Genomic DNA, 16,667 nt, shown 5'->3' with positions numbered 1-16,667 from the left:
AAAAAAGGAAATAAGATTTTGGTAGAATTTACACAACATTCTTTTCTTATTGGCTGCCCTAAATCTGTCTTTTTTTTAGTAAACAGCAACTCAGAAATTGTAGCTTGTCATTTTTCCCTTGCTCTTTCTTGTCTGTTTTTCTCTCCATCTGGTAAAGAGGTATGTGGTGCTAATCATCGAAAAAAAACACTAAAAAATATAATATATATATATATATATATATATATATATATATATATATATATATATATATATATATTTGAAAAAACAAATGGCAGAGCTTGGGCAGCCTGTGCTTCTTGTTTATCATTTATATCAGTACGCTGAATATTAAGAAAATGCCTGAAGGGGGGAACGGTTGTGGGTAGCAATAAATAGTGAGAGCGCATAAATAACAATAAAAGTTTGCAGCAGTTCATCATTTATTCGGTGTTTTATTCGGTATCTTCATGTTCTAGTGTTGCCACTGATTATCGAATGATCATTGTTGATTTCCCCGCTCCAATCGAGTCCATGGTCCATTCCTGATTTGGTGTTCATTTTTTGGTCATTGCCACTGTAACAAACAATCAATTTAGTTAATACATTTTATGCACAGGGTTTTGAAGACATATACACCTATTTCTAAAAAGGTTGCAGTCTAGAATCCATGTGTGAATTAAATAATTTATAAAATATAATAAATAATTTATATAATATATAAATATTATAAAATAATGTATAAAATATGTAAATAAATTATTCTAAATAATTAAATAAATATTTAAAAACCGACCGATAAAAAAAATAGTCATTGTGAAGTCACAAGTCTTATTTAAGACGAAATTTTGGCAGAGTCGAATTTCAGTTTTTGGTGTATATATTGATTATTTTATTACTCTATCAATAGAGTGATATAAAAAGGATTTTGCCAATTTTAGATGTCAGTAAAAAAAACAGCGATTTGTAACTAATTATGTGACATCAGCATCCGCTATCTTGGATTTAATGAAAGCTATTTATTTTTATGAATAAAAACTGGGTAGCAAAATCTAAAGCTTTTTGACAATATTTAATCTTCGTTTCAAGTTCTGTATTAATGATTTAAGGTGGATATGAATGTTTTTTTTTTGTTATTTACAAGCACTATTTCGAGAAGGTTAAATTGACTAACTAGGTATAAAACATTTATATGACTTTGATTTACGTTGAGCACGTCTTATCAACGTTGATGTTGACGACTTATAGCGTTTTGCCTAATTTTCAATAAACTTGGTTGCTATGGTTACCAGGGCACACACATCAAAATTTGGTTTACAACAAACAGATACCTACTAAAAGACGTCAAATTTCAAGTTCTAGTCCTTCTAGTTATGGCAGCTCAAAGTTGCTTGGGGTCTTAAGCCCCCCCCCCCCCCTCCCCCCGCTCTCTGAATAGGGTTAAAGGGGGATTTACACAAACCGATTTGGGCTGATTACTGGTCAGAGCATTTGCATGAGTGCTACGATTTGTCAGAGCGGTCAGAGCATTTGCATGCTACGATTTGTCAGAGCGGTCAGAGCATTTGCATGCTACGATTTGTCAGAGCGGTCAGAGCATTTGCATGCTACGATTTGTCAGAGCGGTCAGAGCATTTGCATGCTACGATTTGTCAGAGCGGTCAGAGCATTTGCATGCTACGATTTGTCAGAGCGGTCAGAGCATTTGCATGCTACGATTTGTCAGAGCGGTCAGAGCATTTGCATGCTACGATTTGTCAGAGCGGTCAGAGCATTTGCATGCTACGATTTGTCAGAGCGGTCAGAGCATTTGCATGCTACGATTTGGCGGGCCATTTCGGTTTGCTTCGGTTTGTGAAACAGATTCGGTCCCGAATCGAAAATCGTTCTTTAGGGCTGTCATCGTCCTTTCAAATCTGTGCGTTTAGACCGGGCTACCTGGAGCGCCGTGGTATTCTCAGTTTCAGGCTTTGCTCACCTATCCAACACGTTGCTATTTTGCAGGCCTGAGTCTGTGAGCTATCCCCTACGCATGCGCTTCCACCGTTCTTTGGAGCAGGGTCATCGCACACCCTCGTTCTAGTTTGAGTTCCATCTCCACATGTTTTACTGCAGGCGCTCCACGCTGTCCAGCGGCCCCAGTGACCATCGACAGGCGCTAGAGGGAAAGGATAGAGTTAATGATGAAGGCTCGCCTACAAGGCCTTAAAGTATAAACTAAAAAAAAAGAAAAAAAGAAAATGCATTAAAACAAAAAAATAATAACAGCTTTAGACAGCCACATCTTTGTCGTCGATTTAATTCATTCTTGAAAGAAATATTATGTGATACAAATCTCGAAAACACAAGTTGTACACTCCATTACCAAATTAAATTTATAAAATAAACTTCTCAATAATTAATATAATATCTTCCCCAAATCAAACAAAAGAAATGGATGCTTTCTCACACTTGGTATTTTAACAAAAACGGCCGACAGAGTCTCTTTAAAAAGGCATTATACCACTCCTACCATTGCATTCGTCAACGGTACAGGAAATCCATTTTTTCTCTACACCCGATGGATAGTTGCTGTCGCACGCTGCGGGGTCGGAGTTGATGCAGAATCGCAATCGGTACTTTTTGCAAGTAGCGTCACATGGGCTGTATAAGGTAAACTCGCTCCAGCCAAGACCCGGAACTAGAAGACAGTAAGTGAAACAGTAGACAATCTTATTTAGTTATCCCGGTATTCGGAAAAGAGAGAATCCCTTGATTCTAAACCAACAGACAGGAATCTTTCGTACTCATTATCTTTGTTGTTTGGGACATGGAAATAACACAAAGACGTTAGCATACTCATGGTTATATGGTTAGGGGATAAAAAAAAAACGTAAAGAGAACAGATTCCAGTAATTTGCAGCCTCCAACAATTGTCACCATGGGCTGATATTTCTAGGGCACGAGAGGTATTCCAGGCCCGTACCCAGGATTTTTCTTGGAGGGGGGGGGGGGGGGGGGGCGAAATCAGCTAATATTTTCTCATTTTTGCATTTGCTTATAAGGATAACCTCAAGATCTACTACCCCGTGATGGTCTTCTGTGCAGACCCGCCTCTAAAAGAGATAGATCGATAAGTGAAGAAAAAGGATTTTGGAACCCGTAGATGTCCCTACCGACCGGGTGTACTTCCTAGTGGTTGTTCAGAGGGCTAATAGGAAGATTCGCCTCTGTATAGATCCATTGCATCACTCCTTATAGTCCAACTCCACTCAACGTAGCATTATCCCCACAATTACCTTCCCCCCTCACCCCTGCCACCAATCTCTACCTGCATCACAACCAGTATTCCCCTTTTATGTCCCCCTTCTCACCAGGTGCCATGGTACGAATACCCGCTTTTAACAAAAAAAGGCTCCTATACCAGAGAACGATACATACCTATGGAAGGTGGTGGATTGTTGCCTGTGAGAATCATAATTCATTGTCATCATCATCATCTTCATAACAATTATCATTATTGTTGTTATCATAATCTAAAATTATTATCAAAATTTAAAATCATCATCATCGTAATCATAGTCGATCTAATCATTATCATCCCAACTTTTCTCTATTACAGTATCATCAAAATTACCATTATCAACAGCAGCAACAACAACAGCAACTATACACACAAAACATTGTTGTCGCAATCAAGACATAACTATTACAAAACCCGTTCCCAAGAAAATGTTTATTACATACCAGAGATTATGTTCTCCCACATGATCTCCACGTCCTGTCGCTCGTGCCAGGACCCCATTGTTTGCTTTATCTCACGCATTACTACAACATTATTATTGTTAACCTGATAACAGCTTTGCAATTGAAATATCAAATATGATTGTAGAATGTGATTAAAGATTTTAAAATCAAAGCAAATTTTCAGCATAAAAAAACACGATCAATACTTTGGGTTCGCCCAATATACTATTTTAAACGTATGTAACGCAACGCTGTCACGCCATGGCACGTGAGTGATGAGAGCACGCTTGTGAGAAGAGGTTGTGTATACACAGTGATTCAGCTGTTTGTTCTACGTGCATTGTATTTATTGTATTAAAGTTCTTATACCTAAATACAGGGTTTCCTATACCCATGGAACGATACATACTTTTGAAAGCTGTTGTCTGATTGCCTGTGAGAAAAAGGTGTTACCACCGTTATCATCATAATTTATTGTCATCATCATAATCATCATCACAATCATCATTGTTATTATCATAATTCATAACCATGATCATATCATCTAATTATCATAATTAATAATCATCATTGTTATTATCATAATTCATAATCATAATCATCAACTCATTATCATAATTTGTCACCATCATAATTATTGTCGATTTAAGCATTATCATCGCAACTTTTCTCTATAACGTAATCACCAAAATTGAAATCATCAATAGCAGTAATAACAACAGCAACCATACACAAAAAATTGAAGACGGGGATTAGATCCTTGGTGTTAAAATGAAGACATAACCATTATCAAACTCGTCACCAAACAAAATTGCATTACATACCAGACTTGATCTCCCGCTTGTTCTCCACCACTTCCCAGAAGCCCAACACAGCATTTCGTTTTTCTTCTGAGGCATTTATTTTTTGAACATTTCCTTTCCTTAGGTCTTCAACATCTGTTGAAGATGCAATCGATTTAAGATTAACTACTTATTAACCGAGTGCGAGGGCTGTACGGAGAAATATCAAACCGAGGTCTTGAATGTACGGCCCAAGGCCGTACATCGATAATTGGAGATATAATAATTGTTCAATGTGCTTTAAAATTCTTGAAACCTGAAGACCCGTCTGGGAACAGAGGCACGCACAATTTTTAGTAGGTTCATTCAACAAGCATTCAAAAGGGAATCGAACCCGTTTCAGAAAAGATAGGAGAACCCGTACGCCGACGCGATAACAAACTGGGCCACCTATGATTATTCTTAAAGGATTGACTTTTTTGATAATTTTCGGGAAATTTACCTGGAGGAACAGAGACTTTTCTCAGCCGGGGGACTGCGCAGAAAGCCGGGCTGACGACCAGCAACAGCAAGCCCGCGATTCTCATTGCGCTATACTATCTTGTTACAAAGCTGTGTATCTAGCTGTGTATCTGCTGTGTATCTAGCTGTGTTATACTTGCCTCCCATAAATAATTTTCCATTAGTACTGGATAAATTTTGTTAGTTGTCAAAGGGTGGGAAAAATGAAGTCGGTCAGGAAGTGTGTGAGCCATCAACAGTCAATTTTTTTTTTTAATGATGAAGACTCAATAAGTGATTGCACCAACAAGGCAGGACAGAAAAAAACTGATTTTATTCTTAAAAACAAGATTAAGATGATATTGGCTATCATATATAACACTACAGTTTGAAGCTGAGACCGGGTTATGTTTGGTGTTCAAGGCGACTTTCGCTAAGAGATCACTTGACTTTTTGGGCGAAAAATCCACGCGCGCTCAGGCTTTTGGCGGCGAAATAACAACAACAAAAGACAACTTATTCAACGCTTACGAATCAGACAGAAATTCTCTTATTTAAAAAAAAATTCTTTGAAAGATTTTACTTGATCGCCACTCTTTGCTTTGACGGACGCAAGCATTACTGTGTTTATTTCCGGTGTGCTTGCTATTCAAAAACCCACGTAATTTCTTAAGCCCCGTGCAAACTGCGCCAGCACCTGCCAGCATTGGTGGCGAATTTTTGCTTGACTGACTACGGGACAAAGGAAATGTCTAAATGGGAAATGGACTTTCTGACATTTCCTTTGTCCTGTCGAGCAAGAATTCGCCAGCAATGCTAAATGGTGCTGGTGCAGTTTGAACAGGGCTTAAGGTAAGCCCCCTTACTGTAAGCCCCCAATATTTCACATCTTTTCAATTTCAACTCTTTCTTCACCCCATTTCATTATGGTTTCTCAAACTTTGAAATATATTTTTTACGGCGATCTTATTTCAACATCCAAAGTTATACCCTAAAATTATTTTAAAGCACGGATAAATCATCTTCTTAAAGCTCTAATAAATGCTTTGTGTGCGAAAGGCAACTCGAGAACGTCTATGGGCAAAAGACAGTGAACGCGTGTAAGGATAGATCAATGTTTCTTTTAAGCTTTTGAAGCTCGTCCTATCATAGCAAACTCCCTCCTTACCCTATACTAGACTGGAAAAGGAATTAAGTATTATATTGATGACATTTTTTTTTTATTAACGTATGTATTGTTATGAAAATATGGAACCTTCAGTCAAACACTAAATTAACTCTATCACATCATCAATTGTAATCATTAATCTTTCAGAGAAGAATAAACATGTCGAAGCCAGGGTAGTTGTGCCTCAGTGCAATCTGACAAAGGGATGGCCCTTTTTAATTGCGACAACATTTATCAGTCGCTTTAATCGGCGAAGGAGAGTCGACAATCGACAAAGAACAGTATCACAGAATTTCAAATGACATCGGAAATTTCTCGTTCAGTGTTTGATACCTTACCAATCAAACCTTGTAATCAATTTATCGAGGGCCCTGTGAATGTTGTAAAGGATAACAGAAATCGGTTAGATTTAGTAGAGAAAAAATGTTTTGGTGTCATTTGACGAGAATTCATCACAAAAAAAACATAAATTAGGCGCGCCCTTATCCGCGTAATTCGTGTTATCTATTAACTGTTTCTTTTCAAACTTTTACTATATAGGATGTTGTTCAGGCCACATTTGTAATAACCTGCCACATTTGTTATAACGATGCTTCTTTCATGAGATATCAGATAGTTTATTACAAATGTGACCTACCTTGTTACAAATGTGGCCGTTATAACAAATGTGGCAGGTTATTACATATGTGGGCCTCAACAGATGTCATTAAAGTAAATTTTCTAGAAAGTCGTATTAATTCTTTAACAATTTAATGAAAAATATGTTGTATTTTTTCAAAATATCAACATTCCCTCGGTAGTTTTTTTCCCACAAAATCATCATTAGATTGTTAAAGTCCATATAACCTTTCATAGTTGACAGACTTTGTCAATTCTTTATATTTTTATCTTCCAAATTGTATGTGGTTCGTATGGACCGGCCTATAAAACACGCGTTCGCGCGAATAACTCAAAACTGTAATATTGAGGTATTTTGGTCAACCTTCGGAAAAAAGGCCGTTAACTGAAAGGCCCGGGTCCAGTCATTTGTGACGTAGATCAAGATGTCAACCAAATTACATGAGAAAACATATGCGCGCGCTAAACCGGTTCCCGTCTTTATGTCTTCTTAGTTATTGTTGAAAAACGTTGTGTGGTTACAACTTTTACCGTCATCTTTATATCTCAACTTGGTAGTCAAATGATTCTTTAACTTCAGGGAACAAATCTGCAAAATTTAGCAGATATTATTTAGTCTTTTGAATTGTTTTTGCATTGTGCGCGCGCGCTGCATTCGTAATCAAGAATGGCGACATTAACACGAGCGCGCGCTGTTTTGAAACCTACAACAAAACGATATTTTCTTTTTTCGCATACAACTCTCGACTTTAAATTATTCTTCGCTTTATTGTGGGTAGCATTGCAATAGAAAACAATTCGCCAATATTTTGTGGTATTTCCGTCTCTGAATTTAAACGGATTTAAGGAAAATACGTTGTTTCAGATTTTCCCGCCAAAACTTGGAATTATTCACTCGATTCAATCTCCTTTCGCGCGGCCCGGAAAATTTTCAAAGATTTGTAGAAAATTCAAATTTCAATCAAATTCAATTCCCTTTTCAGAATTTGAAAATTCATGTATGCTTTGATTTGGCTAGATTGATATAAGTGAAAGGTTTTAAGAACTTTAAAGATTATTGTTAAATCCCAAGAGACCATGATGTCTCTTGTAAATCCTTAAGAACAAAGCTTAACTTAAAGTACGTTAAGTGTCGACTTAAAGTTGAACATTGGAAAATCCTAAATCTTATAACTTGTGTATTGACAAACTTGGCTTCAGGATTCGTGAACTTCAATGCAAGTGTATTGATAATATTTATGGCTGTACGTTATTCCTGTCTCTTGACTTCATTCCTGTCTATTTTGCTCCAACAAAGGGCTAACGCTCAAAAGTCAGGCTAACTACTGTGTTTCACAAAGGCGTTTAACATACTTTTACAACCTTGATTTTATTTATAGCTTGTATACACCACGTCTACGCAGACCATCTATTTTTTTTTTCTACAGCTTGTCTGTAGTTTTTCTAGTCATACCATCATTTTTCATTGAGCGATCCACATTACAACTAACCTTTTTCCGTATTATTTCAAATACATCGTTTCTATAATGTACATGGACAACAGAAAACATTCAATACCGACAGCAAAGCCCAATTCTTATTGTCTCGCCCTACTCAACAGCTCAACAAATATAGAATAGTTTGTACTCACTAGTTCGACAATTTACTGGGTTATTTGAATAAATTGAAAACTGTCTGTGTTTAGTCCATTCAGGACCTTCCCGACTATCGGGCATATTGCCACTGCGAAACAATAAAGGCGCGTCTACCAAATATTTTCTTTAATTTGGGTAGATTGGGGTGGATATTCTTGGAAAAAAATCAAAGCGATAGATGTTGCGCGAAAGTAATAAATATTCAAGAGCAATTAAGATCAAAGGAAAAACAGTGAGGACAAAAATATTCTTTGCAAACACTTGTGAAAATCTGTACAGCCAAAACTATGCATAGGTTTTTTCAGAAAATATGTCTGTAATTATTGAGAGAGAATCTTAAGAAGGGTGAAGTTTGCAGCGGCGTAGCCAGGATTTTTAAAAGGAAGGGGTCCAAAAGGCATTTTCTCCTGTATTTTAGATAATGTCTCGTACATTTAATGTATTTTTGGCTGCTAGAAGGGGGGCCCCACCTCTTGGCCACCTCCCTAGCCACGCCCTTGGTTTGCGTGATTACTTTATTATCTTTGAAAATGCTCTTTCCCTTGCAAAACTTTCTTTGTTTGATAACATATCAAGAAAATTGAGCCAAAACTTGTCATTTTTGCCAAACGCGGTCACTTCCATATAAGTAAACTAATATATTCCTTATTTGAAAAATCTGCATGATTCTTGTAATTTTTAAGGTGAGCGTACCCCAGGGGCTTCGTAAACTTTATGACTTGTAACCAGAAGAGAAAAACAGTTACTGTGACCATCTTTAGTTAGTTGAGAAGGTCCCTGAAAAGAAACTAAGTTTCCTCGGTACCAGACCCCCAAAACGACAACGTTTTCTTCATATGCAAGTCACGAAACCAACAAAAAGAAAGGTAGTTTCAAAATCTGTTTTCTTACTGAACTTCTTTATTAAAACTCAAGCACTCTTTGAAACGGTCCTCCTGCCGAGCAAAAAAATAAAAAAAATAAAATAAAATAAAGGAAATGAAAAAAAATATAAACTACCCGAGCAGTTGTGATCTCGGACGAGTAATGAACGTCTGAACGTGAAACACCAAACAGTGCTGTTCGATTCCAATTTTTGTCTTTATTAAGACATCCAGTTAAAGTGTCCCGAAGAAGCCTAAATAAAGATATAGAAGACAGTACAAATGTATGTAACAAATTTAATGTTAAACATATCCTCCAAAAGTAGTCAGCATTTAATGACATCTTCCGATTAATCATCAAGTATATTGGAGTCTAAAATCTCTGGATTTTTTCCGTGGATATTACCGGTTCTCATAAATATCACAGAGGTAGACATTTGGTATTGGTCCTGGTACAACTTCTCGCCAATATCATGATCGCATGGCGCTCTTGTCAGGGAAGATGACGCATGTACGATTAATCGGTTTCACTGATTATAATTGATCACTTCTTGAATCAATAGTTACCCTTCGTCACCTGCACACAACCAAGCTTGTATGGTAATGGGTAGATGCCTGTTTTCTTGGACACTAACATATTAATATCCTATAACAATCCTTGGTCATCTTCCCTGACAAGTGCGCCATGCGATCATGATATTGGCGAGCAGTTGTACCAGGACCAATAACAAATGTCTACCTATTTATGGTCTCCGCGGTCCCTGACTTGTTACTGTTTCCACAAGAGCGAGTCTACTTCAGTAAAAATAGGAAACGCAATCCGCGAACACGTTACTTTTCACACGAGTCAAGAAAAAAAAACGGTTCATCTTATACCAAATTCAGCATAATTTTGAGTGTGCACACCCGGTGCTTTTGTCAGTTTTTTTTTTTTGTAATAAAAAGGAGGTTGTTTCAAATAAAGAAAAATTGATACAAGAAACTATGTCGTTTGTCGTCTCCGATTGTTGCAAGGGAAGAACGCGGGCGCTTGCCATTTAGAAAACAGTAAAATCAAGGTTGGCGGTTATGGGACTTTCCATCTATAAAAAGATCCCTGCAGAAAGCAGAAAATTCTCTGGTTTGTCCCAATTATCACTATCCACATTCAGGGCATGTTTTATCTTTAATTATTTTGATTTCCTATAGTGCAACAATTTTGAAACCAGAAGAAACGCAAATAACTTTTTTATTTGCTTTTTATAACCTTGGTGCCTGACTTAAACTTTCCAACAATTGAAATACGATTACCATTAGTTTACGTAGCTACTCAAACTGGCATGAAACCTTCTCCCATACCATTCAAGCAAAGAACAGAGAGCTAGGTGCCTCTGCAAATATTCAAGAAAGTGAGTTTGCCAAGCTGCTATATATTCTAAATTTGTTGGGAAACAGGTGCCCCTCCGCCCTGGCGGCCAAAAAGTGGGTCATTTCTTATTAAGGAATATTCAAATACTAAGTTTTTTCCATATGATACCTATGACTCCGCACCCCCCCCCCCCCCCCCCCACATCAGCCAATCCTGGGTACGCGCCTGAGAAAGGCAATAAATTGAGCTTACATCGACGTACATAGACGAAAAAGAACATTAAATACCGAAAACAAAGCTCAATTCAGAATCGCTTGATCTTTCTTATTTTAATCTTACTAGGTCGACAATTTACTGGGTTATTTGAGTAAACTAAAAACTGTCGGGCATTTAGTCCATTGAGGACCTTTTCAGACTGTCGGGCATAAAGCCACTGCGTTAAAAAAATATCGAACTGAGCGAAACAGTGATTTAAAATTGCCAATGCAAACAATGCTTTATCTATCTAACGAATGGGTATTGTTATTTGTTCGTTTTTACCCAATACCCGTAAGTTTATGTCTTTTGCAAAATCATCAATTGACTTTCATATTCTCTCGTATTAATGAATAATTGAGTCTGTTTTAGGTAATAACTGCGTGAGTTTCCATCGGGGTAACATTATTCGCTATTGTCTTGTAGGGCCAGCACCTACGACAGCACCATCAGGTAAGAGTCACATGACACAGCGACAACCGCATCATCATCATCATCATCATCATCATCATCATCATCATCATCATCATCATCGACGTCGTCGTCGTCGTCATCATCATCATTATCATCGTCATCGTCATAGTCATCGTCATCATCATCATCTTCGTCGTCATCATCATTGTCATCATCATCTTAATCATCATCATCATCATCATCATCATCATCATCATCATCATCATCATCATTGTCGTCATCTTCATACGTCATCGTCATCATCATCTAAATCAATATCCCCGTACATCAATATCATCATCATTAATATAATCATTTTCATCATTACCTTTGAATTTCTCCATTGCTGCAATCAAATCTCCATCATCAACTTCATCTTTCTCGTTTTCCTCAAATATCACACTGTCAACTTCGTATCTCATTATAACTTTTAATATTTAAAACCATTTACCCCTTGTCCCGTTCATTTGCTGCTCTAACATAGTTTAAATGGTCATGTCAAGCATTCAATTGCTCGTTCGACGAGGACATGTACGGCTTCGTGCAGGCCACCGATGACGACATCGACTGGGGAAGATATACGGTATACACGTGGTCCGAGGAGACTGGGCCCGAGCACGATCATACTACTGGGAAAGGTGACGCCTTCATTTAATTTCTCTTTTCAGCTTGCAGTTTCAGATGAAAATTTATATTATTTTCATAGTGACTTCAAAGCTATGTAAACATGTAAACTTCGTTATTATCCTATCTCCCTTGACATCTTTGCCATGTTTTGTATGATACTACATGTAAACTATGTTATTATCCTATCGCTCGTGATATCTCTGCCATGTTTCGTATGATACTACATGTAAACTATGTTATTAGAGACATTTAGCATCGCGTTTTCAGAATCAACCGCAAACGAAAAACTGCGGTTAGCCGTTACCGGTTTGCGGTTTGACGTACTGGCGAAAATGTAGTTTAGCAAATTGGGGTGGGGGGGAAACATGTGCTCGACTTCAACCGAGCCAAAAGTATTAGTAATTGTGCAAATTGTAAATGAAAATATATTATTTCAAGAGTCAAATGATTAAGAACACTAATTCATGGTCTCAAACGTGAGCTCATAGAAAATTTGAGGGGAAAACTGCTGAGGTAAATGTCGCTATTATCTCCCTTGACATCTCTGCCATCTTTTGTATGACACTACGTGTCATACAATATCTCTGCCAACTATGACACTACATGTAAACTATTTGATTATCCTATCGCTTCTGCCATGTTTTGTATGAAACTACATGTAAACTAAGTTATTATCCTATCGCCCTTGATATCTCTGCCATGTTCTGTATGATACTACATGTAAACTATGTTTTTATCCTATTTCCCTTGACATCTCTGCCATCTTTTGTATGACACTTCGTGTAAACTATGTTTTTATCCTATCGCTCTTGATTTCTGCCATGTTTTGTATGATACTACATGTAAACTATGTTATTATCCTATCGCTCGTGATATCTCCGACATCTTCCGTATGATACTTCATGTAAACTATGCTATTATCCTATCGCTCTTGATATCTCCCCCATGTTTTGCAGAATACTTCATGTAAACTATGTTTGGCAGGATACTTCATGTAAACTATGTTTTGCAGGATACTTCATGTAAACTATGTTTTGCAGGATACTATATGTACACAGAAAGCTCCCCCCTTCCAGCAGGCACGGTCGCCAAGATCCAAAAAAAGATTTCCCTGACCGGCTCGTCTTGCCTGTCGTTCTACTATCACATGTATGGCGAGAAAATGGGTACCCTGAAGGTCCTTGTCGCAGGTAATGAGATGTTCCAGAGGACTGGGGAGCAGGGATCCGACTGAATCCGGACCGAAGTGAAGCTGCCGGGGACTGGGGAAACTCAGGTATGGCGTATTTATGATTTACTGTTAGTGTAAGAATGCTTGAGTCCCCTTTCGTAGCTTTTTTCCGACTAACACAACCTAACCCACCCCTTTGTTAAGCTTTTCCTTGACTTTAAACCCCCTCCCCTCTACTGCATGTGTTTGACTAGGCCCTTCACCTTAGACGTATGTTTCACTAAGCCCCCCCCCCTCCTACAGCTAATGTTTGACCATCCCCCATAAACTTATGTTTGACTTAGCCCCCCCCCCATAAACTTGTGTTTGACTTAGCCCTCCCCCATAAACTTATGTTTGACTTAGCCTTCCCCCATAAACTTGTGTTTGACTTAGCCCTCCCCCATAAACTTGTGTTTGACTTAGCCTTTCCCCATATAAACATAGGTTTGACTTGGCCCCCCCATAGACATGTGTTTGACTTAGCCCTCCCACATAAACGTGTGTTTGACTTAGCTTTTCCCCATATAAACATAGGTTTGACTAAGCCCTCCTCTATACAGCTTATCTTTACTTAGCTATATTTGACTAAGCCCTGTGTTTTACTAAGCCCTCCCACTAAAAGGGCCCCCGAATGGTCCCCCGAAATTTCGATGTGCTCGCATGTCGCGCAATTTTTTCCGCCGTGCTCGCGTGCTCGCGCAATTTTTTACGCCTAAGAATGCTCGGTCTCGCATAAAAAACGGGGTGCTCGGCGCTCGCAAGTGCTGGCCAAAACCATTTGGGGGCCTACTAAATGATGTTTTTTGACTGGCAGGTGGAGTTCCGCGGGGTGTTGACTGGTCACTACACTTCAGACATGGCTATTGATGACGTTGAACTCAAAGACTGTCAATAACTTTTGAAGAATGCGTTAATAAAACGGAAGATACCCTAACATGTGTAATTGTTTTTGTTTTGTTTTTATTATTATATTCATGGGCCGAAGGGGCTATTAGCCATAACGGGAACATTCATTTTCAACTGCGCGCAGTTAAAATGGAATAGATAAACAAATAAAAGCTCAATAATGCCATATCTTAGGGCCCTTGCACACAGCGCCAATGTTAGAAATGAAGACAAGAACAAATATTGGCAAACTGCTTCGAAGTACTTGGCCCAATACTTGCACTATCTGCAGTGGACTAAAATAGAAACTTTCTATAAAAAATGATTTTAAGCCCCGTAAAACACTGCATATATTATATCCTTAGAAATTGAAAAACTGACAATTTTAACTGCTTTGCTCCCCTACTAGTATTGTAGAAATTCAGAATTCAAAACAGAAAATCATAGATGTTTTAACAGCTAATAAAAAACTTGTTATATAAATATATATAGGATCATGATCCCTAAGTCCACATTCGTCCAACGTCCCACCTCTAAAAAAAAAAGACGAGTTCGACTATCTTGGCATGGTTGCTCACGGCCGCCTGTTCACAAATGCTATCCCACTAGTGTCGAACGCGTATCCACCCTCAGGGCACTATATTGACGCCCGACTTAGCCCGGACACTCGGTCGACATAGCACGACCGCCATCAGGAAAGGTTATTCTGTGTATTTGCTTCATAACGTTAAAAGAAAAAGCATTTTTCTCTGTAGACTTAAAGACGAAAAATATCTATTTTAGCTGGAGGGGTTATATACTCAATGGTTTTTTTTTTATACTCAGCATGACGCTGTTGTGTTATAAATTGCAACTTTTGACCCACTAATGCAACCCTGACAAACGTACTATCATACCGTTCAACGATTCTTTTTTTAACTTACACCTCTTTCAAAGCCCTCGAAAAAGTACCCATTAGACCATCCCCAGTCTATGATTTGAGAGCCTTTAGAAGATCAAAAGCGCTTCATTTCACTTCAAAACAACCTTCCACTTATATCAATCTAGCCAAAAGAAAGCATAGATACACTTTCAAATTCTGAAAAGGAAATTGAATTTGATTGAGATTTAATTTTCTACAGATCTTTGATAATTTTCCTGGCCGCGCGAAAGGAGATTGAATCGAGTGAATAATTCCAAGTTTTGGCGAGAAATCTGAAACAAGGTATTTTTCTTAAATCCGTTAAAATTCAGAGACGGCAATACCACAAAATAGTGGCGAATTGTAATGCAACCCACGATGAAGCGAAGAATGATTTAAAGTCGAAAATTGTATGCGAAAAAAGAAAATATACTTTTGTAGTAGGTTTCAAAAACAGCGCGCGCTCGTGAGAATGTTGCCATCCTTGATTGCGAATGCAGCGCGCGCGCACAATGCAAAAAAACAATTCAAAGACTAAAAAATATCTGCTATATTTTGCAGATTTGTTTCCTTTTGTTAAATAATCATTTGAATACCAGGTTGAGATATAAAGATTACGTTAAAAGTTGTAACCACACAATGTTCTTCAGCAATAACTAAGAAGACATGAAGACGGGAACCGGTTTAGCGCGCGCATATGTTTTCTCATGTAATTTGGTTGACATCTCGATCTACGTCACAAATGACTGGACCCGGGCCTTTTTCCGAAGGTTGACCAAGATACCTCAATATTACAGATTTGAGTTATTCGCGCGGACGCGTGTTTTATAGGGTACATACGAACCACATACCATTTGGAAGATGAAAATATAAAGAATTGACAAAGTCTATCAACTCTGAAAGGTTATATGGACTTTAATAGCTTCGCAGTCTATGATTTGAGAGCCTTTAGAAGATCAAAATCGCTTCATTTCACTGCAAAACAATTTCCATATATATACACCTATTTCACAAAATGGCGAATGGTTAATAGCTTATGAGTACTAATTATTCGCAAAATTAAAGGTGTCAAATAGTCCAGCAATGTCAAAGCAAAGCATTGGTAACCTTTAATAGATAATTGTTTTGATTTATCCATATTCTTCGAGACGCGAGGTTACTTTTGGACGTAGAATTGCCATTTGCCAATCGCCATTTGACATTTGCACTGACAACCTTTATTGAAATAGGTGTATATATCAATTTCCATATATAAGGGGTACTGCTTTCTCCCTTACGGATTGCATAAGTGGCACCCCATTATCAGTGTCATGGGCGGCAGACCTTGCCTACGGGGTGCTTTCTAGGAGCATGTGCTTGGAAAAACCCTAAAAGACAGACTTTTGAGGCCAAAGAATTTTTGTGTTTAGGGGGTTTCCGGGAAGCATGCCCTTCCATCAATTTTTTTCACATTTTAGAACTTCTAAAGCGCTTAACGGTCTAATTACGCTATTTGCTCCTTTTCCCCCTTTATCTGCCGCCTAAGAGTGTATCAAACACTTCCTGCTGGGTATCTTGTTCATCATGATTGACCTGGTGGTGCCGACTTTCCACAACACAAATACCCGTCTTGTGTTCCGTTGCACGCTTTGTCTTTTTATCAAATTGATTTACTCAGCCGCGCCCGACACAATTCGATGGGTGTATACCGTCGGCACTTTGGTTTTGCCTTGTT

The 16,667-nt window shown here is 38.1% G+C and overlaps 1 protein-coding gene and 1 long non-coding RNA gene across 2 annotated transcripts; one reads left to right on the top strand and one right to left on the bottom strand.

Moving 5' to 3' along the window:
* Window positions 1-404: 404 nt before the first annotated feature.
* On the bottom strand, window positions 405-5,150 carry LOC116609477 (semaphorin-5B). The gene is made up of 8 exons (XM_032370316.2): window positions 4,990-5,150; window positions 4,530-4,643; window positions 4,115-4,138; window positions 3,706-3,786; window positions 3,400-3,423; window positions 2,492-2,659; window positions 1,958-2,137; window positions 405-556 (listed from the first exon to the last, which is right to left on the bottom strand). Exons 1-8 carry the CDS (start codon window positions 5,072-5,074, stop codon window positions 537-539), a joined length of 696 nt encoding a protein of 231 aa, XP_032226207.2. The 5' UTR covers window positions 5,075-5,150; the 3' UTR covers window positions 405-536.
* Window positions 5,151-5,730: 580 nt separating this feature from the next.
* LOC116609471 lies at window positions 5,731-14,101 on the top strand. The gene is made up of 5 exons (XR_007308188.1): window positions 5,731-5,840; window positions 11,301-11,327; window positions 11,831-11,965; window positions 12,995-13,230; window positions 13,982-14,101. It is a non-coding gene; the product is annotated as an uncharacterized LOC116609471 (long non-coding RNA).
* The last annotated feature ends 2,566 nt before the right edge of the window (window positions 14,102-16,667 follow it).

This window comes from Nematostella vectensis, chromosome 5 (genome assembly GCF_932526225.1).
Source record: "Nematostella vectensis chromosome 5, jaNemVect1.1, whole genome shotgun sequence".
Taxonomy (NCBI): domain Eukaryota; kingdom Metazoa; phylum Cnidaria; class Anthozoa; order Actiniaria; family Edwardsiidae; genus Nematostella; species Nematostella vectensis.
This window is presented reverse-complemented; position numbering and strand designations above follow the sequence as displayed.